This window comes from Lutra lutra, chromosome 7, assembly GCF_902655055.1.
Source record: "Lutra lutra chromosome 7, mLutLut1.2, whole genome shotgun sequence".
In the NCBI taxonomy this organism is placed as follows: domain Eukaryota; kingdom Metazoa; phylum Chordata; class Mammalia; order Carnivora; family Mustelidae; genus Lutra; species Lutra lutra.
In genome coordinates, this window is record NC_062284.1 from 2,853,631 (window position 1) to 2,877,912 (window position 24,282).

The following is a 24,282-nucleotide window of genomic DNA, read 5'->3' on the forward strand; positions in this document are numbered from 1 at the left end:
TATCCAGCTATGAAAAACTAGCTCTTTATACAATTCCAGATTCTGTTTCTTAGTAACAGTTACACTGTTGCCTCTCCCACCGCATTGCGTCACGGGACTGTCCCATCCGGCATTATTACCCTTGCCGACCTCGGGAATCAAGGTGGGGAGCTGCAGAGTCCTTCCTGCTTCCTCCCTGCTGTGCTCTGGAATGGGTGAGTGAACCGAGAGCGTTTGTTCTCTGAATGTGTGGCAGAATGAGAGAGTTAAACCATCTGGATTTTGCGGAAAGATTTTGGCCAACAAATTCCGTTTCTGGAGCGTGTATTTCCTCTTTCTTCCTGACCTCACGCCGGGAGTCCCAGCTCCCCATCTCCAAGCCTGGTGCTGGGCAGTGGCCTGTCCTGTCCCTCCCGCACCTTCCCCATCCCGGCCGCTCTTTCTCCCCTAGCAGCTTGTGCGTCCTCCTCCTCGCCTTTCTTCTTGATCAGTTTTGCGAGATACTTAGCACTCATGTTAAAAGACGACCAGAAACTGTCTGTATTGCTAATAGTTTTTAAAAGACTACCTTTCCAGAGAAATGTTAAGTTCACAGAACTGATCGGACTACAGAGGCTCTCAAACACCACCCCAACACACGCAGTTTCCCTACGATCCCCACCTTGTGTCAGTGCTGGAGTGGAGCACGTTCCACTTCACGAACCCGTATCGAACACCACTGTGAACTGAGGTCCCTAGCTCACGTTAGGGCTCCTCTTTATGTGTGTAATGACCTGTGTCTACCTTTACTGTACCATAGGTGTTGGTTATGTCAATCTTTTCCAAGAACTGACTCCGGCTTCATTGACCTTTTCTATAAAATATGTTTTCTACTTCATTAACATGTGCTTTATTACTTCCTTCCATCTACTCTAGAGCTATTGCACTTTGCAAACTTCTCAGGTAGAGAAAACACAAGCGGTTCCTTATCTCACGCAGCCTGGTTTCCTCGCTCCCTCTGCGTGGCCCCTTTAGCCCAGTCCCCACGCCGCCTGCCTGCAATGCGCAATTCCGACACTGGTCTCCTACAGCTACCTTCCTATTCATTTCTGCTTCTCTACCTGCTCTCCTCTCCGTTCTCAGTCACCTGATAAATTCTGCGCATTGTGTCCTAAATGCATTAAAGAAAGGAACACCTCCATTTCTCTACTGCCAGTAACTTAGTCCACATCCTTTCACTCACAGCTGGAAACAGTATCTCTTTAATTTCATTCCCTAAAACACTATTTTCATCATGACACTCAGATTTCAGGAGCCCTCCCTTGGTACTTGAGTTTGCCTTCAAGTTCTTCTATGACCCAACACATCCTCTCCACCCCTGATTTTACCTCTGTGGTAGTCTCCTGGCAAACGCTCCCCTCCAATCAAGCACAACACACCAATTATCCCCGATCGCCTTCACCCACCTATCCCCCCACCGGACATTCTCCACCTTCTCTTCAATCTACACAACTCATCCGCAGGAAGAACCTCGTCCTCTGTGGAATCTTCCACAATTGTGCCAGGCTATCACTGGACTGCTTGCAAAAACCCATTCTGCATTTGTAAGATGTTCATAGAAAGCAATATAAGATGAACTTTTTCCCAACATCTATTTTATCTTGCTAAATAGATCAGCAGCTTCTTAGACACATAAGCTGTACTTTTTTGGGATCTCTAAGAACACGTCACATTGTAGACAGTTAATGCTTACTGAAAGGCGACAAGTATTCATCAAATAGAACAACTTACCTTGCCTGCCAGGCGGCTGGAGATGATTCCATTGCTGGATATAAGACAGTCAGCCAGAGTAGTTTTTCCTGTTAGAACAACAACATTGATTCGAATCTCTCTTTTTCTAAACAGGAGGTAGATGTACCGCACTTACAGAGCTACCTTCTGACCGTGAGAACTGGTTTCACAGAGATTTCCTATTTACCTACACAGAGCACAGCAAGACCTAACGAGCACTTCGGACTTCGGAACAGAACACCATCTGGACGGACACAGACTCGAGCGCTCAAAGTGCTGTAATCTGTACCTCCATCCCAAGGGAGCCCATCGCCCTCACCTGAAAAGTTGTCAAGTGACTTATTCCCCCCCCCTGGGTAGAATTTTTTTTTTTTTAAACAGAGGCATCATGCGTAGATTCAAATGCAGACTCCCAGGTGATGAAAGAAGCCACCATGCCAATCAAAAGAGATCACCTGATAAACAGCGTTTACGTAGTTAGTAAATCTCTGTCCTACAAGAATCTGACCTTGCTCATCTTAATTATTACTCATCTGATATCCGTAACAGTGATCATGCTGTTACCTTAAACTCCTGGTAGCCTAGAACGGCAACGGCACAGCAGAGCACTCGTTTCCGTCTCTCAACGGCATCCTGGGTAAACCACGGCCAAGAAACAGAACATAATCTTCTGCCGTATTTCCCCACATATGGCCTTGGCTGGTGTTTGCCAGTTAAACTAAGAAAATACTTAGCAAAGAAATTCAGGAAATGTGCCTTAAGCTCCTACTGTGAGGGCACCAGCTAAACTGAGCTACTCCCAGTTACCTGGAAGCCAAAGAGAAGCCAGGGAGCCACCATGTAGTAAAAAAAAGCCTCTGCATACTCAAGTACACACCCAGAGTTTCATGAAGGTTTTATGACGTCCACACAACTTGAAGTGGCAGATAACTTTGTTCCGAGAGTGCTGCTTACACAGTTACTGCAGCTGGGCTGAAGCACCAAAAGGAGGGTCTTTTCTTTACAACCAATGAGTCCTGGAACACTCTGGGGACTTGAGCAAAGCTATGAATCTGTAATAGCACAAACCAGAAGGCAACCGAGGGAGCACTGAAGGGCTTTAACGGTCGTCCGCTGGGCATGGACATCTTGCGTGTCCGCACAATCCCAGGGCGCCACTTCCCTACGATCCGGTGGAGCAGAACTCATTCTCAGTATGGCAAGCATGTACCCCCTGGAGGGTTAAGAGCCCAGAAAGCACTATCTTTCTGCACTCTCGATCCTGTATTCCCTAGGACCAGAAACTATGTGATTAATTCACAAAGCAAAAGAATAAATGCTTTTGTCAGACCACAGGTCCTCAAAATGTGAGCAGAGTCATTATGAAAACTCAAGAGGGCAGAGGGTCAGTGACGGAACTGTACATACCATGCACTCTCAGCTGGCTTCGGTGACCTCGTGAGCCACCACTTCTCCTTCCCAGAGTCCCCACACTAGCCCGCAGCTCCTGCCTCAGGGGCAACAGCCGCCTCACTAACCTCATCTCTGCCTCTCAGTGCACATGAACAGGTCCACCAGACTCATCTTCCTAATGTGCTGGTTACAACAGCCCTGCTTTGTTTCGTTCTCCCAATGGCTCCCTACAACCTAATAATAACTGTAAATGATTGCCTTCACAATAAAGCGTGTATCAGCCAACGGCCTCTCATGATCACCTCATTTCATCCCCCACAATCCTGTAAGGTAGGTGGAATCTACAGCCCAGTCTAGGCGTTGCTTACTGAAGCTCAGAAAGGTGAAGTGGCTTGAAATGGAGTCTGAACTCAGGCTGTCCAACTCCAGGGCTGGAGCCCTTAACCCTAAGCCTGGTGCCCAGCTGACATGAAGGGCTCTAGGGGCCCTGACCCAGCCTGCCTCTCGGGAAAGAGATCTCACTTCACACACGCCCTCCTATCACCTTGTGGGTACCCGAGCTAAGAAGGAGTTTGAAATCAAGGGAGGAAGCGATGTGATGGTGTGAGAGCAGTGTGTCAGAAGCACACACATCACCCATTAGCTATCTCCCCCCTTCCCATGAACTGTGCTTCCGTCACCCACATTTCCTCCTTCCCTACGGATGCTACTCCCACTTGGGACGTGTGCCCCACCTGCCAGCTTGAGTCTCCCCCCTTCAAGGGTCACCTTTAATACTAAATACAGCGTGAAGCCTCTTCCTAACCGATTCCTGCCTTCCCAATCCCCCAGTTCTCCCACCCCTCAGAGTCCCGTCTGCCCCTCGTCTTGGGCTGCTTCAACCCCCAAATCTCCTCTAGAGCTCGACTGTTACCCTCTTTGTAAGTTCCCACCTTCTGACACACGGAGCAAAATAACTTGAATTTAACAGATGTTCAGGACAGACCTGGTGAGCTGAACAGAGTCACCTAACACAGGCTCTCAAGACATCATGTGGAGACTACGACTCTTTGTATTACAAATCCACTTCAAAAACGTTCACTTCAACAAAAACTCAAGTCCTCATTTAAAAAAAAGCAATGATACAGGGATACTGGAGCTCAGTCGGTTGAGCCTCCAACTGTTGGTTCCAGCTCAGGTCATGATCTCAGGGTCATGGGACTGAGCCCCACCTCTGGATCTGGGAGTCGGGACCCCTGCTCCCCTGCTCAGCAGGGAGTCCCCTTGAGAGTCTCTCCCCCTCCCCTTGCTCTCTCTCTCTCTCTCTCAAATAAGTAAATCAATAGAAATCTTTAAAAATAAAATTTAAAAAATTTGAAGCAATGAAATCCAGCATATAAAGAATACTAATCACCAGTTAGCTGTGTTCGCTTGAAATGCTTTATGGCGAGCGTCCCTAAAGTCATTAAACTCCTAAAGTCACGCTGGCTTCTGACACATGTGGAGTCACACCCCCTTAATGACTGAAAACAACCCATTTAGAAAGGAGTCTTACCATGGTCAACGTGAGCCAAAACGCAGATGTTCCTGATGTGAGCAGTGTTTTTCTGCAGGTGAATCATCTTATCCAAACCGCCGAGCACCATGGTCCCTTATTTCCTGTGACTAAACATCAGGTAGGCGTCACACATGGCGCACACCCCAAGATCAGGGCCTGACTCTTTTCTTCCTCTCACGCAGGAGCTGACAGGACTTGTCAGGTCCCCGAAGCTGGGAACTCAAGGAACGTCTGCGGAAGGGGACACACCCACCCAGGCCCAAGTCCAGTCTGCGCTCGGAATCGCAGGCCACAGCACGCCGGCATCACGCAGCTTGCTCACGCTCTGGGGCTGGGCGGGCGCGCGGGATCCGGGAGCCCGCCGGGGCGGGGACCCAGTAACTGCCGCCAGACAGGCCCTTCCCAGGCAACTGTCCCCCGTGGGAAGGGTCGTCTGCAGGAGGGAGGCAAGACGCGGGCAGCTCTCCCTTCCGCCCCTCGATCGTCCCCCAGGGCCGTCGTTCTGGCACTCTCGCCCGCGCTCACCCGAGACCAAACTCCCGGCTCCAGCACCGCCCGCGGCGCCCCAAGAAAGTCCCGGCTCACACGCTCCCTCACCAGGCAGGTGCACCACCGGGCTCCGGAAAGGAAGCCCCCCCCTGCACGGTCCCTTCCCTTCCCTGGGACCCCGCGTTCGCTGTCCCCGGGATCGCGCGTCCACACACTCACAGAGGCGGCGGTCCCGGGCCCCCGGGGGGACCCGACGGCTCTGGGCGGCAGCCGCTCCCAGCCCGCGCTCGCCCCGGCACCCCCGGCCCGCCGCCGCCCGCAGCCTGCGGAGGAGGACGCCGGCCGCCAGCGCGGACCCGCGCTCACACTCACCGGCTGCGGCCGCGCCGCCCGTCCAGCTCCGTCCTGCTCGGCTCCGCTCAGCCCTCGCTCGGCCACACCGCACGCGTCGCAGGCGCCGACTGCCCTGCGGTTCCGGACGCGCGCGCGGGGGGGCGGAGCCGGCGGGCGCACGACCTCTGACCCGCGCGCGCCTCTGACGCGCCGGAAGCCGGCGCCGCGTCGGTCTCCCTGGCGCCCGCGGTTGCCCTGACGACCGCGGGCGCTTCGGCCGCGCAGAGCCGCGAGTGCTGAGGGCCAGCGGGGCGGCAGGCGCCAGCCGAGAGCATGAGGAGCCGATGTCTTTGTCAGATCTGCACCTGCGGGTAAGGAACGGCCAGCGCGGCGGCGGGCCGGGGTGCGGGTGTCCGGAGCCTCGTCGCGGACGCCCCCGGAGATAAAGCGACGCGGACGCCCGCTCCGCAGCCTCCTCCCGCTCCTCCCACGGGCCGGGCTCCGGGGCCGAACCTCCCCTGCTCTTAGACCCCCGGCCGCCCGCCCGCTGAGCGCCCGCAGGTCGGGCGGAGGCTGCGAGAGCCGGAGCGGCCGGTCCTCCGGCTGCCCGGGGGTGCGATCGGATCCCGGCGGGACAGTGGACGCTCCGGACATCTCGGGGGAACGAGGGAGGAGGAGGACGCAAGGCCAGTGCATGGGCTTTGAGCCCGTGCGGTGCGTCCTTCCGCCTGCCGCTCTCCCTGAGCCCGACCGCGGCCCGGTCCGCTCCAGGCGGGGCTCCCTTCGGGATCCGCCCGACTGAGAGGGCCGTGGCTGCAGCCTGAAACCCGGACTGGGCGCCTGTGCCCGCCTGACAGCCTCCCACGCCTGTAAACGCGGTGTCCTCCTGCAGCCTCCGGCTGGCCCCGGGACGGGGCTCGGTGCCAGGAGCGCGTGGGTGCCGCGGACCGAACGACCGACCCCGGGACAGCGGGAAGTGAGTGCGGTGGTGTCCGCCAAGTCCGTCTCGTGTCTGGGAGGTCATTTAAGCGGATCAATCAAGGTATTCAAAGCACGTAAAAAAATTAACCAGCCGACGCAGCCTCCAGAAAAAGGAAAAAGGAGAGATCGTCAGAAAGTTTTTTCTTTTCTAGATACTGGAAACGTTGGGACAGGAGACTTTTGCTTTCCTTTTAAGCTTTTCAGTGTTTATTTGTTTTGTTACAAGGTGAACGTATGCCTTTGCTGGAAAATAAAACTAAGAACGACGAGAAATTCCAGTGCCTCGACTTGATTCTTGTAACTCGGTGCACCCCTAGCAGGACCTCCATGCATGACAGTAAGCACCGGGTCCCTAGGCTTCCCAAGAGATCAGGTGTGGCGCTAAGTCACTTCAGGACTTTCCCAAAGCCTCAGCTGCCAGCCAGCAATCCCGAATCTCTCGACCCCTCGGACTTGGAATTTTCCTGAAGAGCCGCGACACCGTGTTTTCACTCTCCTCTGCGCCGCAGTTCTTCTGCTTGTCCAGAACCCTCCAACCAGAGCGGCCAATCTCTTGTGTTCTTCCTGAGGGTTCACTGAGTTCCGATCCCCTCGCCAGTTCTGATTGCATCGGCACAGCATATGCATTTTCTTCAAATCCAGCCTTCCCTGGGCTTGTACTATTAGCCCTAGCACATAGCTCGGGTCCCCAAATGACATCGGATCTGAGAAGCTGACGTCCTATTTCAGCATTGTGGGATGTTAAACTTTTCTGTTCTTTGCTTGGGTTTTTCTGTCTTGTTAAGAAGTTTTTCTTTTTTCTTTTTTTTTTTTTCTGAGTATGAAATGAATATACATGAGGCATGGTGTGAAAAATGCAAGGCAAAAAATGTACAATATAGTGAAAATCCCTCACAATCATAGTCCCCACCATAAATGTTCTTTAAGACTTGCTTTACAAGTCCTCCGAAAGGAAACGGAGAAACAGCGTACCATCATACTATACTCCACAACCCACTTTTTCACTGTTTACAATTTCTGCATCTTGCTACGGCCGCACCGAATGGTCAACCCCATTTTCTGCAACCACTGTGCGCTGTCAGCTTATATGATATATTGGTCAGGATTCCGCGTTATGGACAATATCATCTACTGCGGCCTAGCCCAGAAATAAAAGAACTTACTAAGGAGTATGTGTGGCTCACAGAATTGTTGGAAGAACCGAAGAAACAGTTTCCAAAATAAACTTTTCAGGAAAAATTCCCCAAAATCTCACCTCAGACCTGGGCTGCTAAGGGAGCCCCTGCCTCGCCAACAACGAGGAAACTGCAGCCGAGCTGTAGGCCTCAGAACCACCCCTTACCGCCAAGGTCAGGGAGCTGCCGGTCTGTTGGGAAGGCACCTTGGAAACCTGAATGCTTCCTGACAACTAGGGCTCCAGCCTCTGTCCCACCCCCACAATGCTGCCAGCAGCGGGGCTGCGCTCTCCCCCTCTCCCTAGATCGCTACTGTCCGAGTAGCAAGTGAACGTCCAACAGGTGAAAGCCAAATTGCGCGGAACCTTTGGGCAGGGGCCCCGGGAGCCGTGCTTGTGAGCTTTTCAGCTTCTTAGTACGAGGAGACCCTCTAAACCTTTGTCAGAGGAAACCAGAGTCTCCACCACAAAGGATAGAACATCATTTTTTCTTGTTTTGATAAATACCATTGCAGAATAAACAGAAGGTGTTTTGTGTTTGTGTTTTAGGAAAGCTGCTTTTACATTTAGAGAGTCTGTGTGTATTGAAGATCTCTCTGATTAAGATACAATTATCCTAAAATATTTTGGGAAGTCAGAATAATCTTTCAGTTTATTTGTGTTTGCACAGGCGACATCAATGTCCACGTGGAGCCACAAGGATTTATGAAAGTTCTGGCATATCTTGCCCCACCACTGAATATTTGGAAAAATACCCTACGTATGGCAATGTTCCTCCACCTCAGAGTCTTAAACCCAAGCAAGAATTCCGAGCAGGCCGTGGTAAAATGGAAGGAATAACAACATTTAAGTAAATATTAAACTAACTGCTTTACCTATTTCTCTCCCAACTCTTCTGGTCTTAATAAAGTTTTTTAACTCTTTAAAGTGAACTATTAAGTTGATCGAAGTTGAACCAATTCAAGAAGCAAGGAACTAGTCCAGTCACAACTTGAGAAAAACAGAAAGACAAAAATTAAGTTAGAATGACAGAAAATAAGAAGGGAAAAGGGAAATGAAAAGTTTTATTGGTTTTTTAAAAACACTTAAAATCTCTTAGGTTTTTTCTGCTTTACACTGTCATCTCCAACTAGAGAAATACAGAAACCTCCTGTTTTTTCTGTCTCTGCTCGAGTTTTTACATCTCTGATCTGTTTCCTATACTTCAGCCTGCAGAGATGATCTTTTTGAAATGCAGTTCTAATCCGAATCACCTCCTTGCTTAAAATATTTCTACTTGCCCACTGTATTTAATATATACCAAAATCCCTTCATGATTTGGTCCTTAATTGCTTTTCTAATTTATTTTCACTGTGCTCTTTAATGCTCACATCCCATAGGACATTTTTCTTTTCTTGAAAATATCAGGATTCCCTTGCCATGGAGCCTTCTAATATACTATTTTACTTACTTGGAAATGTCACCCCACTTAATATCCATGTAACCTATAGATCTTAACTCAGTTATCACTCTGAAAGCCTCTGACACACGTGTATCCAGTTCTCAGGCTGGGTAACAGTCCCCTATGTAAGCCCTCAAAGCATCTTCCTACTGTTCATCATGGATCCACTCCAGAGGCCCACACAAGCAGGGACTGTATCTGTTCTTATCTGAGCTTTCTACTTCCAGAAACCTAGTACGATGCCTGCTAGCACCTCGTAGGTACTCAATATTTATTCAGTGAATTATAGACCCAAAAAATCCTCCTAAGCCTAAACTCCTCATTTGGACTTAGCTCTTTTTTTTTTTAATTGTTTCATATGTTCATCAATGGGTTAATTCTTTTCCTAATTCTGTTAATGTGCACACCATATTCAAGGTCCAATCTTACATGTTAAGTACAAAAAGATCAATAGAGGTTTCTGCTTTCAAGGAATGCATACATCAGATTTCTATAATTGGGGATTTACAATGCCCTATAATAAATTTAATTTGCTGCATTACCTGTTTTCATATCATTTAGATGGAGCTTATTCTACTTGCATGAGCAAAGGTTGAAACCTTCCCACTTCTAGTCCGATGCTTCTACCTTTCACAGTCCAGGCAGCTCTTGAAGTAACAAGGCCTTGCTGACGGCTTGACTTCTGTAGGTGTGCGGCTCGCCCACAGACCTGAAAATCTTCCACAGCCCTCGGACTTGGTGTGCTCTAGAATCATCTGGAAGGGTTAAAATTGCAGATTCCAGAGTTCTACCTAAAACAGTCAATAGGTAACCGAGTGGACCCCAGGAATCTGCATTTTTAACCAGCATCGCTGGCCATTCTAGTCGCCATCTCCCAGTGAAAAGGGTCAAGTACTAGTACTGACCGCTGGTGGGACTTGGGACGTAGAGAAGGACTGCGCCCTGCCGTGGCTCGCGGCCTTGTGGGAGTGGCAGTTGGAAAACAAAACTGCAGATAAGTAAACAAGACACACATGAAAGCACAGGAGATGAAGAGACTGAGTGACTGAGACGAGCAAATGGGCGTGATTGCTCCTTTTTCTTCGAACCGTTCATTCTGCCTCCGTGCCTTAATGGCTCAATGGAGATTTCACAATTTTTACTATTTTGCATTTAACTAGTTCTAAATATTGAAATTGGGAAAGTATAATGTGCCATATCCTTATTTAAAAAGGTAATTGCTTTTCCATTCTGGGTTTGTCAGTTGACTTGTTCACTGTCCCTTCATAGTTAAAAAAAAACAAAAACCCACCAGCCAAACCAACACCACCAAAAGAAAGAAAAGGGTCTCCCAACTCCCAAAAAGTCCAATTATGCCAATAAAACTAAAATTTCTGTTTCTTAAATCATCATCTCTACACTGAGGAAAACATTGCATCTTTTCTTTGTATTTAGACCGAGGAACTGCGGTATTTCCCGGAGCCCCACGCGGGGGGGCTAGAGCCCTTCCTTCACTCCCTCCTGTCCACTGTGCTGACCAGGCAGCAGGAAGCCGATGTACCTGCACAGAGAATAAAGGGTCATTGGATGCTTCCCTAGACTAAAGGACGAGACTGTGTGAGGAGCAGATGTCTGGACGCACATTAGTACATTCAGTGCGGTTCGAGGACCGCCAGAGTTGGCGGGGAGCCTGGCTCTGGAAGGATGGCTATGGACGTGTCCTGTGTTTGGGGACACATCCGATGACTAAGAGTGTATTTACCCATTACCCTCCTCCACAGAAAGCTGCTTTGGGTGTGGCGGTACACTTCCTAACATTTACTCTCACTAGGGAAACCAAGACTGCTAAGCTTTCTCTCTGTCCTCCCCCCGATTCTTCTACTCCCCGATTGCATTTTAGCCTCTGTCCCTCTAGCTGGTATTCGGGAAGAACAAAGAACAACTCAGATGTCTTGAGAATAAGAGGTATGTGATTTCTACTATTTATCTCTTAAATAATACTTAGTAAGCGCTTGTTAAGTGTCGGGCACGGTGCTGAGCCCCGGGGATAGAGCGGTCAGGGGATTGGGGTGGCTGTGCTCACGGGCGCTGTGGTCTAGTGAGGGGGGCAAGACGTCCCTCAAAATAAACACAAAATCTCTCCGGGGAGAAAATCCATGAAGGGTAGGCACGAGATGACTTGAGAGGCAGAATAAAAGATTTGACTTTATCAGGGAAATGATCTTGATGAAGTCCCAAAAGTTCATTTTCGCTTTTGTTTCCTTTGCCTTTGGAGACATACCTTGAAAGAGGTTGCTGTGGCCGGTGTTGAAGAGGTTACCGCCTGTGTTCTCCTGCCGGATTCTGATGGATTCCTGCGTGGAATCCTGAAGGGTGTGAAGCAGTTGACTGCAGGAGATAGGAAAGGAAATAGCAGAAAGCAAGAGGAAGGGACCGGCAAAGGGGCCACGTGTGGTGTTTTCTGTGTCCTTAGAGCAGTAAGAGGCCACCGAAGGTTCCTTTTCCTGCTCATTTGTCTGCCTGCCTGCTGGCTTGTATTTGGGGGGGGCGGGTGGAGAAGGGGGTTAAAGAAGAGGCCTGGCTGCTCAGGGCAGGAAGGACTTGTCCGATTCGCATGTGAAAGGATCCCTTTGGGAACCGGATGAGAAAAGACAGAGAGAAGCTGGAGTGGACGCAGATAAATGAGTTTAGGAATTGTTGATTTGATCGAATGAGCTATTGTGGGAGTTTGGACTGTTGTGGTAATGATGGAGAAAACGGTGAGATCTGAGAGGGATTTAGGAGGCGAAGGTGATGGCAGTTGATGAAGGGGCAGCTACGGGAGGGAGCCGCGGTGTGAGGGACGAGATCGGGGTCCCTGTGGGGATGCCCTTCGCTACGATGGGCACCAGCAAACGGCCCAGGTTGGCTGGGGGCATGTGAGGTTCTGCAAGTACGGGTAGGGAGCTCAGAGAAGGGTCCAAGTGGAGAGAGAAATTGGTGCGTCATTTCTGTTTCGGAAGGAATGGAAGTTGTGGGAGTAGAGCTGTCTTCAGGGGGGAGCACTGCAGGAGAAGAGGAACGACTACAGGCCCAAGTGCTGAGAAACCCCTGGTAGTTCGTGGCTGAGGAGAGGGGGATGAAGCTGCATCAGAGACTCAGGAGAAACCAGCAGGGAGGCAGGAGGAGAGAGTCTCCTGGAGACAGGGAGTGGGCAGTAATGCCCATCGGGGAAGAGGACGACAGACGTCCAAGGGACTCAGTCACAGAGAAGTCACTGTGACCATTCAGGCAGCGCTGGACCTCAGCTTGACATGGGTGGATGGGGCTGAGGAAGAGGAGCCAAGTCTAGAAAATCATATCCTGAGAAGGAGAAGGGAGTCAGTGAGGCTTTTGGTTTTAGGAGCTTGGGGACATAAATTGAGAATAGTGATTAATACAAGGTGACTTAAACCAATAAGATGAGGGACACGGTCAGTAGAGTTCACCAGAAAAAACACAGTTTTGAAGACATGTAGTCATAACAAGAGTAGCTGACATGTTGCCCTTACTGTGTACCAAGCTCTCGTACACATGTGCTCACGTGTGTGCGCCCGTCTGTAAAACAGCCCCATGAGCTAGATGACACGACTGTCCTCGTTCATAGAAGGAAACGGAGGCCTGGCCAGGTTAACTAAGTTGCCCAAGGTCATCCATCCAGTGGACGACAGAGCCAGGATTTGGGCCCAGGCCATCTAGTCACTCTGGGTCTGTACCCCCCAGACAGCCCCAGTGTCTGCAGCACCATTTCCGCCACAGAATGTTCTAGCATGCCCACAGTGGCTGGACTGCACTATGGCTCTCATCCATGGCAAGGGCTTCTCGCGGGTCCGAAGCTGAGTCAGAGTCACATCCATATCATCAATGTGATTTACAACTGAAGGCCAGAGTTTAGACGTTAATAATTTATTTAATTGATTCTTTAACAATAAACAGGAAGATGGCATGATTTCAGTAAGAAGAGAGCATGCCCAAAGAGCTTAGTTTTTAATTAGGATGAATAAGGATTTTGACAAAGTAGACCCAGGGGATATATTATAAATTTTTTTTCTTAGACTCATTAAATTTTTCACCTAAGATTTCCTTCCATGTTAGGAAAAAACTGAATTACTTAAAGATGTTATTTATGTGGGCACCTGGGTGGCTCAGTGTGTTAAGCCTCTGCCTTCAGTTCAGGTCATGATCTCAGGGTCCCGGGATCGAGCCCCACATTGGGCTCTCTGCTCAGCGGGGAGCCTGCTTCTCCCTCTCTCTCTGCCTGCCTCTCTGCCTACTTGTGATCTCCATCTGTCAAATAAATAAATAAAATCTTTTAAAAAAAAAGATGTTATTTACGTAAGATCCAATCAGCTGAAGATCCACATCCTAATGATGTTTGAAAACTAGGATTTTTGATGTATTTCTTAAGACGTTAGTCACTAGACAGGACATAAAGGAATTAAATGACTTCTTTTCAGTAGTTTAACAACTATCACCATTTTACTATCTTCTTGGACTTTTCAACTGAAATAAACCTTGAAAATTTCAATACTGCTTTGGGATAATTAGAAATAAAAACCTGTGAGGCTATGTTTCCAACTTATATATTTCAGATCGGATTATCGTCCTTATGAGATAGTCAAACAGCCTCGCCACGTGCCAGAAGAATACAAACTGAAGCAGGGGGAGATCGATCTCGGCACTACCTACAAACGGGACTTTAATTCTTACAAAGTGCAGCCTGTGGCCATAGTCCGGCCTCTGGAAAGACAACGAGTTAAACAAGGAAAGGTGGACACTGTCCCAACCTATAAAGGTAACTTGCCATTTCAGAAGTGAAAGAGCCCAAAACTAAGGCTCCCTTCCATCCAATGTCCAGTCATAATTTGGTGTGTTGCCAAACTTAGCTGTCATGGCTTAGGAAAACTTTTTTTGTTTTGGTCAACATAGTATAGCGAAAAAAAGACCATTTGCCTGATTGAGAGCTCAAAGACCTGGATTTCTATCCAAATTTAGCCACATAATTCATTTTCTCTACCTAAAAACATACACAGTTGACCCACAAACAATGTGGTTTGATCTGCGTATGTGTAGACTCTTTTTGATAAATATAGTCCAGTCCTGTAAATGTATTTTCTCTTCCTTATGATTTTCATAACCTTTTCTTTTCTCTAGCTTACTTCACTGTAAGAATACAGCATACCATACGTATAACATACAAAATATATGTTGACTGTTATGCTACTGTTGAAGTGTCTAGCCAACAGCAGGCCAGTGGTAGTTTTGGCGAGTCAAAGTTCTGTACAGATTTTTGACTACACAGGGGAGCAGGGCCCCTAACTCCTGTGTTGTTCAAAGGGTCACCCGTAAACACAAAGGATGCCATTGGACAAGCATTATGTCACATTACGCCACATTGATTTGGCACTGTTCCTTTCTCTCTGTTCCAGAACAAGTTGGAACTCTACTGAGTGTACTGGAGTCTTTCAGAAGGTCAAATAAATAGCAACCCTCTTAACCATTTAAGTTCTGAACCAACTGATACAGCAAAAGTGTTAGCAGTCAGAGAACCAAATACTCCCTTTATAGTGATAAAGACTAGGGTGAAGGATAAAGCAGGTCCTTCCCGATACTGAACTCAGAATAAAAGAGGCTTATCCACCCCGTGACAATGTTGGGGCACCACTTAGGAGACCGGCTCCTCTAAGATTTCCAGCGTGGAAGAAGCATGCAAATACCTTCTCCCTGTCGGCAGCTGACTCAGAAGGGCCAGGGGTTGGACAATGTATGGCTAGTTGCTTTCCCCAAATCAACCTGATTTTAAAATACCCTATTGCTCTTGGAGAGTGGGACCTTTTTTTTTTTTTAAAGGCATCTTATTAGTACCTATTATTTTTTGTTAATAATGTAATTGCATATTTAAGTTTGTATCCTTTTCATTATGTGATACAGCTGAGTGGTATGTCCTCATATAAAGCGCTTTTATAAAATTGATGTCACCCACAATAAAAGCAGTGGTTTATAGTTTAAATAGACAGCAGCTGAACACATGTGTATTCTTCAAATATCGCCCTTACCAGTTCAATGGGTAAGCAAACACATGTTTACCAGTTGGCTATGACCTAGAAGTAGGGTGGTTGGGAGCACTGTGCTTTCATCCTTTTGGCTGTGAGCACATAAGGTGCTACACAAGGAGCAAAGTTTTTTTTTTTTTAAAGATTTTATTTATTTATTTGACAGAGAGAAATCACAAGTAGGCAGAGAGGCAGGCAGAGAGAGAGGAGGAAGCAGGCTCCCTGCTGAGCAGAAAGCCCGATGCGGGGCTCGAACCCAGGACCTGGGATCATGACCTGAGCCGAAGGCAGGGGCTTAACCCACTGAGCCACCCAGGTGCCCCAAGGAGCAAAGTTTTAAGACAATGTATACGGTCAACAAGTATATTGTTATAATGCAATTTAGCATAAAACAATTACAGGTCTGTATCTCCTGGTATGCAGAGGAGGTCAGATACTCCTATAACAACTTGACATAAAATAACAACTTGACATAAAGTTGTTTGGTGAAAACAACTGGGTATTTTAACAACCACAGTAGGAATTTCTTTTCTTTTTTTGTCCTACAAAATCTATCAAAACATATCAGTAATATTGTCCTGATGCTGTGACAATTACACATCACACACACATTCTAGCTTCTCATTACCTGGGTTTCCTGTAGATTTCCATACTTCCACCCCCATAATGCAGTGTTCCTGGGGTCCCTCTGGCTTTCTCGCTTCTGACCTTTCCTAGTGAGGAAATATTGCCAGGTATGGAAGCATGAGATGAGATCGTAAGGGCCAAGGCAGTACTCATTCTGTGTGATGATCTAGGTTTTGTAGATACCTATTTAAGGACAGGTCGGTAACTGGTGAGAACTCACGATGAGAAGAGACTCTCACTAACTACCGAGAATCAGAGAACAGAAGAAAGACAGAGGGGATATGATAAAGAGAAAGGAAGAGGAAACCCTGTAGGGCTGTGGTGAGAAGGTAGCATCTAGATTGTGGAGACGCAGTTCTATGAGACAGGTTAATCTTAGACAGAAACCTATCTGCTCCCAGCAGCCTCAGGTTAGAAAGTCATTTATACTAAAATGTAGATGATGAGAACAGACCAGCACTGGAGTTGGTAAATGTTTTAAGGGATACTCTGCTCTGTGCTAGGCACTGTAGGGAATACAGAGATCTGAACTGAGCGTGGTTATTAACATACTTTATGGTTGAGGAAAAGAAGCGATAGTAGCAAAAAAATTAACCATAGTAGCAATAAATAAATGTGTTATCACTAGGGAGGAGGATAATTCACTAGAAAGTTAATGGAACAAATCATGTTTCAAAAATTTAGACTGAACAAGATTCAGGCCAGCCTGGGAGTGTATCAGAGACCAGTAAGTATTGATCTATAGGAGAGGGAGGGACAACACAAAAACTAGGATGAAATGAGCAAAAATGCACAGAGCCAGAAAAATAAAGGGGTTGTTCTGTAAACAGAGGATTTCAGGAACTGAGAGATTGGGGTATAATTCTCTAAATGCAGGTAGAGATCAGACTGTGAAGCACTGATTACCAGACTGAAGTGCTTAACGTTTTTCTCATAGCTGCTAAAAATGCTTGAGTTCTGTTTCCAGGGAGGATATAGTAAATGGCAGAAAGCCATTATTTCTGCGTCAATAGCTAAAAACATGTATAATTTTTTAAAGTGTACAAAATCTCTTTAATGGCATGAGACAGCTGTGGAAGCAAATAAACTTGCCAAGACGGCAAGCTACGATAGCCAGCTGTTTACTTCTCTGGAGCACTGGTCACACCAGGGCCTTGGTGGAAAACTGAGCATGGCAGAAGCAGAGAGACTCTCCTGGGTAAAGAGAAATGAGTGGAGCACGTGATATGTGGACTGGTACGACACACTGGAACCTATCAGTCCTCCAGGTGTATAGCTGGTCTTCCTTGTAGGATGTTTGCTGAGCGTGTAGGGGGTATGATGGCCTAGGAGACTGGGCCAGAAGGATCCCACAGCTGTACTTGGGAGTAAGTACAGCTTTCTTCTTGCTTAGAAGGGAAATTCCCACAGAATGAGGGCTCTACCGCAAACACACCACAACTTTTGTCCTTTCAACCAGAGGAAGATTATGTCTAACTAAAAGTGCCCCTGAATACCAGCCTAGCTCAACTCCTGATTGGATCAGGGTGATCTAAATTGGAAAGACCAGGCTTTCTCCTATTGAGAATAACATTGATTTTAATGTCTATGGTTTACTTATACATGACCCCAGCATCTGGTAAAATAGGAGACCAATGAAGAGTCAGGAAATATCTGGAGAGATGATGGTCAAGAAATTTCCAAAACTGATGACTGAATCAGGCCACAGATTCAAGAAGCTCAACAAATCCCCAAACAGATAAATACAAAGAATACCACACTTAGGCAACTTTCATCAAAATTCAAAAACCAAGTGAAGGTGAATTCTCAAAAGCAGTAAGAGAAAAACTACGCATTAATTATGAAAAGAAAAATTAGAAATATACCTAACTTTTCATCTGAAGCCACGGAATCCCAAAGATAATGCAATGACATATTTAAAGTGTTGAAAGGGTAAAAACAAAACAAAGCAAAACAAAACAAAAACCTAGAACTTTAAACCCAACAAATCCCAGAATTTTACGTCTAGTGAAAATATCCTTCAAAAAATAAATAAAAATGTTTCCAGGAACAAACAAACAAACAACAACCCCAGAGAATTTGTTATTAACCAACCCATACTACAAAAAGTAGTAAAGAAAGTTCTTCAGGTTGAAGGAAGATGATTCCAGAGGGCAGCATGAAATCCAGGAAGGAACGAAACACACAGAAAGAGTAACTTTATAGGTACATATAAAAGAATATTGACTTCTTAGAGTCACAAGAATAATTATATATTTTTACATAAATATAGAGATAATTATAATAGCACAGAAGACAGGAAGGTGTAAATGGAATTACACCGTTGAAAGTTTCTTAGACTGCTCTAAAAGTGGTAAAAATACCAATTTAAATTCAAGTAGGCCAAAAAGATACCCTAATTAGTCAAAAATGCATTTTTATTCTAAAATAAGTTCTAATTAAAATGCTAACAGAGAAAATGGAATAATAAAAATACCCTTTATCCAAAAGAAGGCAGAAAATAAGGGGTAAGGGAACAAAGAACATTTAGAAAGAAGTAAATAGCAATATAGTCAACTTAAACTCAACTAGATCATTCATTACATTAAATGTAAATGAAATAAAAATTTCAATTAGAACTCCAAGATTGATAATTCATTTGGAGCATACAAAGTGTCAATTTGCCTCTTGAAATAGAGATACCTAGTAGGAAGATATGTATGGGGGGTTGGTGTTCAAAAGGAAGTCTGGAATGGAGATTCAACCTTTGGAAGCCATCAGCTTACAGGTAGTATTAAAACCATGGGGATTGTTTGATGAGATATAGATTGAGAAAGAAATCCCCAGGATGGAGCCCCCTGGCTTGGTGCTATAAGATGTCACAGGGAACAAGTTCCAAATATCAAGGAAGAGAACTAACATGTGCAACTCAAGACTTTTGTCTTCAAAGAGGAACCTCGAACAGCTCATTATATATGGATGGGGATGGAGGTCTGCATACAGACATTCATGGTGAGCAAACACATCCAGATACCTCACGGGCTTAAAGCTGTTCAAATGAGAGCAAACTACTACATCATGGCATACTTTAGATTCATCTCCTACTTTTACCTGTTTCCATATTTTCAAATTTGGGTTCACAAGAACAAGAATGGCTTACCCAGCTCATCTCTTCTTGCCAGGCTGTTTTGTCTGTCTCTACTGGCCTGAAGATTGTCTGCTCTTGGTCCACACATCCACTCTCATATGAACATCAGTAGGTTGATGAGGTAGAGGTAACCATTTGCTCCACAACTTGGTCATTGGGGCAGAAATGTCTGTGAGTGAGGGATTTTTCTCTCCAAAGGAGAGAGTAAATCCACATAAAAAGCATTTGAGTTTTGGCCTTTCCAATAGACATTACATGGACTTTAGACTCTAAAACATCTTGTATAACTTCTTTTATAAATTAACCTTTGGTGTACATCTCTTTGGGTGAAGTCAATTCCACTGTATTTCTTAGCTTTCTACCTTTCTCATCTAGAAATAAAAAACCTAAATAACGCTTGGTTGAAATATAAGTACTTCAGTTTCCCATCCATGGTCTATGTATGCCACAAGAAGAAAAATTAAGGTATTTAACCCTAAATCTTAGACTTAGCTCTGGTATTCAATTCTAAATTCTACATACAATTTCTGGTATGTGTAAAAGCACTCAGTTCAGGCCTCTGGCCTCTAGATGGCCCTCTGTCTTTTGATGATATCTTGAAGTCCATTTTCTGAAAAGCTGAAGTTGAAGGCAATGATCTTTCTGGGATAGTACAAGTTATTCTGTAGGTTTGTTCAGGGAATCTGGTAGGCTTTCCTACAGTATAATGGGTTGAAATTCCCTTTCATTTGAGGAGTCCCTCCAAGGCAAAGAATAATATCCCCATCACTTTTGCCCACACATCAGGGCCTTTGATTTTATGTTAATCAGTAGATTTTATGGTTTCTTTTCTTTTTTTTAAATTATTTTTTATTTTCTTAATTTCTTTTCAGTGTACCAGAATTCATTGTTTATGCACCACACCCAGTGCTCCATGCAGCATATGCCCTCCATAATACCCACCACCAGGCTCACCCAACTTCCCACCCCCTACCCCTTCAAAACCCTCAGATTTTTTTAGAGTCCATAGTCTCTCATGGTTCATCTCCCCTTCCAATTTCCCTCAACTCCCTTCTCCTCTCCATCTCCCCATGTCCTCCGTGTTATTTCTTATGCTCCACAAATAAGTGGTTTCTTTTCATTTCATGTGTTATGGTGAAAATCCCAACCAGTTCCTGGAAAATGCAACCATAATCTCCTAAACTCTGTCTTTACCCAAAATATAGGCTTTCAAAAACTATCAACAATCCAAGCTCAGATGTTCCATTCCCTTGTTGTGTATTCAGGTAAATCTAGAAGTAGAAATTCTATGCACTAATGTGGGGAGATAGGAAGAGGAAGGTGGATATGAAGAAAACACAAATCAGGGGAATCTGAGCAACTTCAGACTTGATTAGTGTTCAGATTTCTGAAGGAAATGGAAGGATGTTTGGCAATGAGGGAAGTAAGTCATGAATTTTAGAAGATGGTTGTTTTATGCAGTATTTTAAATGCTCTCTTTTTAAATTTTCAAGATGATTATAGAGCTTGGGACATTCAGAAAATTGACCTTTATAAACCAGAACAAGCTTACCACCCCCCCACCATGAAATTTGGAAATTCAACCACATTTCAGGATGACTACGTTCCTCAGGAGATAAAGCCCAGGCAAAGCTTTAAACCCAGCCCCGTGGTCAAACGTTCTACAGTCCCTTTTAATGGTGATACAAGTCATCGCCTTGATTACGTACCTTATCAGCTAGAACTCAAGTTTGCAAGGCCAAAAGAAGTGTACAAGCCAACCAGTCGACCCTTTGAGGATCTCACAACTCATCGATATGACTTTCAGGGTCTTCCTGGTGAAACTGCGAAAATCTGCCGACCTCCATACACCAGAGTGACCCAAAATGCTCATTTTGAAGGAAGCACGGAATTCCGCGAAAGCTTCCAACCATGGGAAATCCCACCACCCGAAGTCAAGAAACCACAGGAGTATGTCCCGCCTGCAGGTACCATGCAGCTAAACAGCACAAGCCATCTCGACTATGTTCCCTATCAGACCAAACGTGTTAGTCCCATCAGGCCAGTTTCTCAGAAAAAATTTAACAATGTCCCTTTTCAAGGAAAAAGCACCACAAAGGAAGATTTTCCAGCCTGGGAATGCTGTCGTCAAGGTCTTATTAAGCAGCAGCAGCAGATTTCCAACCCATCTGGAAGATTCGATGGTTGGAGCACTTTCAGGTCTCACTATGTGCCCCACGAGCTGATTCGGACAGAGAGCTGCAAACCCACGCATGCTCTGTTTCAGAGTTCTGCTCCGTTCGATGACACCACCATGTACTCTACAGAGTACACACAGAAGAAACAGGAAGTCTGCCCTGCTAGCTATCCTTCTCCTCCAGGCTATATCTTTGAAAATACAAATTCTCAAGGTCATAAATTCTTCCGCAAGGTCACGCCCATAGTGGAGGCCTTCTAATCATCAAATCATGTTTAAAAGGAAGCTAACAGATATTGGTTTTCTAAGGGAAAAGCCAGAGTTTGGGGTTTTTTTTTTTTAGAGGGGAGGGGAAGAGGGAGAGAGAGAATCTTATGCAGGCTCCAAGCCCAACACAGAGACGACATGGGGCTCAATCTCACAATCCTGAGATCATGACCTGAGCTGAAATTGAGACTTGGACGCTTGACCGACGGGGCCACCCAGGCGCCCCAAAGCCAATTTTATATAGTCAAAATAATTTATGGGAGAGCTAAAACAAATCATTTTTAAATCTTTCAAAATGAATTTGCAAAATTAATTATAAGAAATAAGAACCTTAAAATCCATTTTGTATTGCTCTTTTACCAAGATTGTCCTTTAATATGCTATTCTGAAAGTTGAATCGTGGACATTCCCAACTGAACTACTTTAATCCCCAACTTACTGTTTGGTTGCTTGCCTCCAGTCTATTATCATGTACCCGTACATTTTTAATTATGGCAACTACACAGTTACTCACATACAGTTTTCATGTATCAAGGACATCAGGACTGTCTAGCCCACCTCTGAAAATGACGCACGGATTCCTCATCCAAGACAGTGGTCTTCATGTCCTCAGACTTCAGGGCATCTACGCAGTGCACTGTGGTTGGTGGTGCTGAGGGCCGTCACACTGCCCCTCACCATGTTCAAGTTCATAAGAGGAACTGTGGTGCAACCAGCAAAGGGTCTGTGGGCTGGGAGTCAAGGCTCTGAGTTGGCGTCCCGATGACATCACCCTGGGCCAATGACTCACGGCTTTGAGCCCCAGTATCTGCACTTTTAAAAGGACATCTGCTCTGCTTAGTTCACAAATACTGCGTTTTGAGCATCAGATCATATGATTCATTGTAACCCAAAAGCAAAAGTGCTAAGCAAATGTCAGGCATTCACACTAAGTTCCTTAATCTCATTTTGTACCTGTTTTCTCCATTTTCAAAGTAAGGTAACTAACCTACTCACTACTCATTTTCTGGCCTGAGGCAAGGATTGTAAAATGACCGAATTTGCTCTGAGCTTAGGAGTGGTTTGATTCCTAAAGAGTCTTGTCCTCTCCAGCCCCACAAGCGCCAGAGAGCTCGTTCCAGAGAATGGAGAGCTTGGATGCAGAGAAGAACATGGTTTGAAAGACAGTACTTATGGGAAGGAAAAAGGTATTTGTTAGAGTAGTTTTAGAAATGACTGACAGCGGTGAAGAATCTTCTGGATAACCTTGGGTTAGGACGTACCTAATGGCCATACCCGGAGTCAGGGTTCAGGAGCAGGGGCAGGCTCAGGGTGGGGCAAAGTGACATACGTCCTTCTTCTCCAGAGTGAACTAAGTGCTAAGAAGGGAGGGGAGGAATGATCCTAGTAAGTGAACCAGGAAGAACACGTTCCATTTATGAACGCTGAAAATGTCCTAATGAATCACATTCCTATTGTTTCTTTTTCTTTGATAAATGATTGTATTATGGGAGAGTATGATTTAGTGTAGCACAAAGTTTGATCTTCTGTAGCTTTAAAGTTGTCTCAAACAACATGCTCACTTGAGAGTAAGTGCACCAGTATTTGGCTAAAACATTTTTAATATTTGAAAGTAGCTTGTTTTTATTTACATTTGTATCTATTAGTGAAAATTATGATATGTAGAATTATTTATCTAGGCAACATTAATAAAGCATCAATAAAATGAATGAATTTTCATGAAATCATTTCTGTACCAAATTTTCTCTGGAAAAGGGAGCTTTTTAAATAAAGTCTTATCTAGGTTAACCTGTATATAACTACTCTTGCCTTTTCCATAGAAAACATGATTATAGACTCAAAATGAAACAGTAGGGAGTATGGTAACACTGTCAACCTGGCCATTTTCTGAGCTAGACATTCAACTTCCTCTGCAATCTGATGGGGGTGGTCTACCCCTTGGACAAAGGTTACCCCTTAGTAAGATACATTCTGGGGTTTCCCAAGGCAATGTGACTTGAGCTGAGGACACAAAGATGAATAATGGTGTGTTCCTATCATCTAACACTCAATGTAACAGATGGGAATAAGAGATTGGAACAGGGGGCACCTGGGTGGCTCAGTGGGTTAAGCCGCTGCCTTCGGCTCAGGTCATGATCTCAGGGTCCTGGGATCGAGTCCCGCATCGGGCTCTCTGCTCAGCAGGGAGCCTGCTTCCCTCTCTCTCTCTGCCTGCCTCTCTGCCTGCTTGTGATCTCTCTCTGTCAAATAAATAAATAAAAAATCTTAAAAAAAAAAAAAAGATTGGAACAGGGGGTACATGGGCCACTTAGCCTGGGAGTTCAGGGAACGCTCCCTTAAGGAGAGGACAGCTGAGCTGACCCTTGAGCTGTAATGACATCTTCTTCTATAGACTAGCATATGTGACCTTGCACAAATTATTTTCCCTCTCTGAACCCATTTCTTCATCTACAAAACTGACTTCAAAGGATGTGTACCTGGAATATTTAAAGAATATAAAACTCGGGGCGCCTGGGTGGCTCAGTGGGTTAAGCCACTGCCTTCGGCTCAGGTCATGATCTCAGGGTCCTGGGATTGAGTCCCACATAGGGCTCTCTGCTCAGCAGGGAGCCTGCTTCCCTCTCTCTCTCTGCCTGCCTCTCTGTCTACTTGTGATCTCTGTCTGTCAAATAAATAAATAAAATCTTTAAAAAAAAATAAAGAATATAAAACTCAAGAACAGGAAAAAAACAGGTCGAAGATCTAAACAGATACTTCACCAGACTATCTATAGATGGTGTATTAGTTTGCTAAGGCTACAAGGACAAAGTACCCCAGACTTGGGGGGGGGCGGGCTTAGACAACAGACATTCACGGTCTCATAGTTCTGGAGGCTGGAAGCCCAGGTGGTGTCAGCCGAGTTGGCTCCTTCGGAGGGCTGCGTGGGAGAACCTGTTCTG

At 45.8% G+C, this 24,282-nt stretch overlaps 2 protein-coding genes across 3 annotated transcripts in view; one reads left to right on the forward strand and one right to left on the reverse strand.

The window, feature by feature from the left end:
* Window positions 1–5,654, reverse strand: part of EFL1 (elongation factor like GTPase 1) — a 123,310-nt gene extending 117,656 nt beyond the window's left edge. Inside the window, exons 1-3 of one of the 2 annotated variants that reach the window (XM_047736110.1) lie at window positions 5,540–5,654; window positions 4,676–4,785; window positions 1,750–1,817 (exon numbers count right to left, since the gene is read on the reverse strand). In XM_047736110.1, coding sequence (XP_047592066.1) covers window positions 1,750–1,817; window positions 4,676–4,766 — 159 coding nt within the window. In that variant the 5' untranslated portion in view covers window positions 4,767–4,785; window positions 5,540–5,654. The remainder of the gene's footprint in view (window positions 1–1,749; window positions 1,818–4,675; window positions 4,786–5,539) is intronic. The other variant, XM_047736111.1, reaches the window with a different exon arrangement.
* Window positions 5,655–5,712: 58 nt separating this feature from the next.
* On the forward strand, window positions 5,713–23,171 carry SAXO2 (stabilizer of axonemal microtubules 2). Its single transcript, XM_047736112.1, has 4 exons — window positions 5,713–5,871; window positions 8,326–8,505; window positions 13,686–13,888; window positions 20,394–23,171. The coding sequence occupies exons 1-4, from the start codon at window positions 5,834–5,836 to the stop codon at window positions 21,335–21,337; spliced, it is 1,365 nt and encodes a 454-aa protein (XP_047592068.1). The 5' UTR covers window positions 5,713–5,833; the 3' UTR covers window positions 21,338–23,171.
* The last annotated feature ends 1,111 nt before the right edge of the window (window positions 23,172–24,282 follow it).

Coding starts and splice junctions, on each gene's coding strand:
- SAXO2 (XM_047736112.1), top strand. CDS start 5,834: ATGAGGAGCCGATGTCTTTGTCAGATCTGCACCTGCGG. Junction 5,872..8,325: donor TGTCAGATCTGCACCTGCGG/GTAAGGAACGGC, acceptor GTGTTTGCACAG/GCGACATCAATGTCCACGTG. Junction 13,889..20,393: donor CACTGTCCCAACCTATAAAG/GTAACTTGCCAT, acceptor TAAATTTTCAAG/ATGATTATAGAGCTTGGGAC.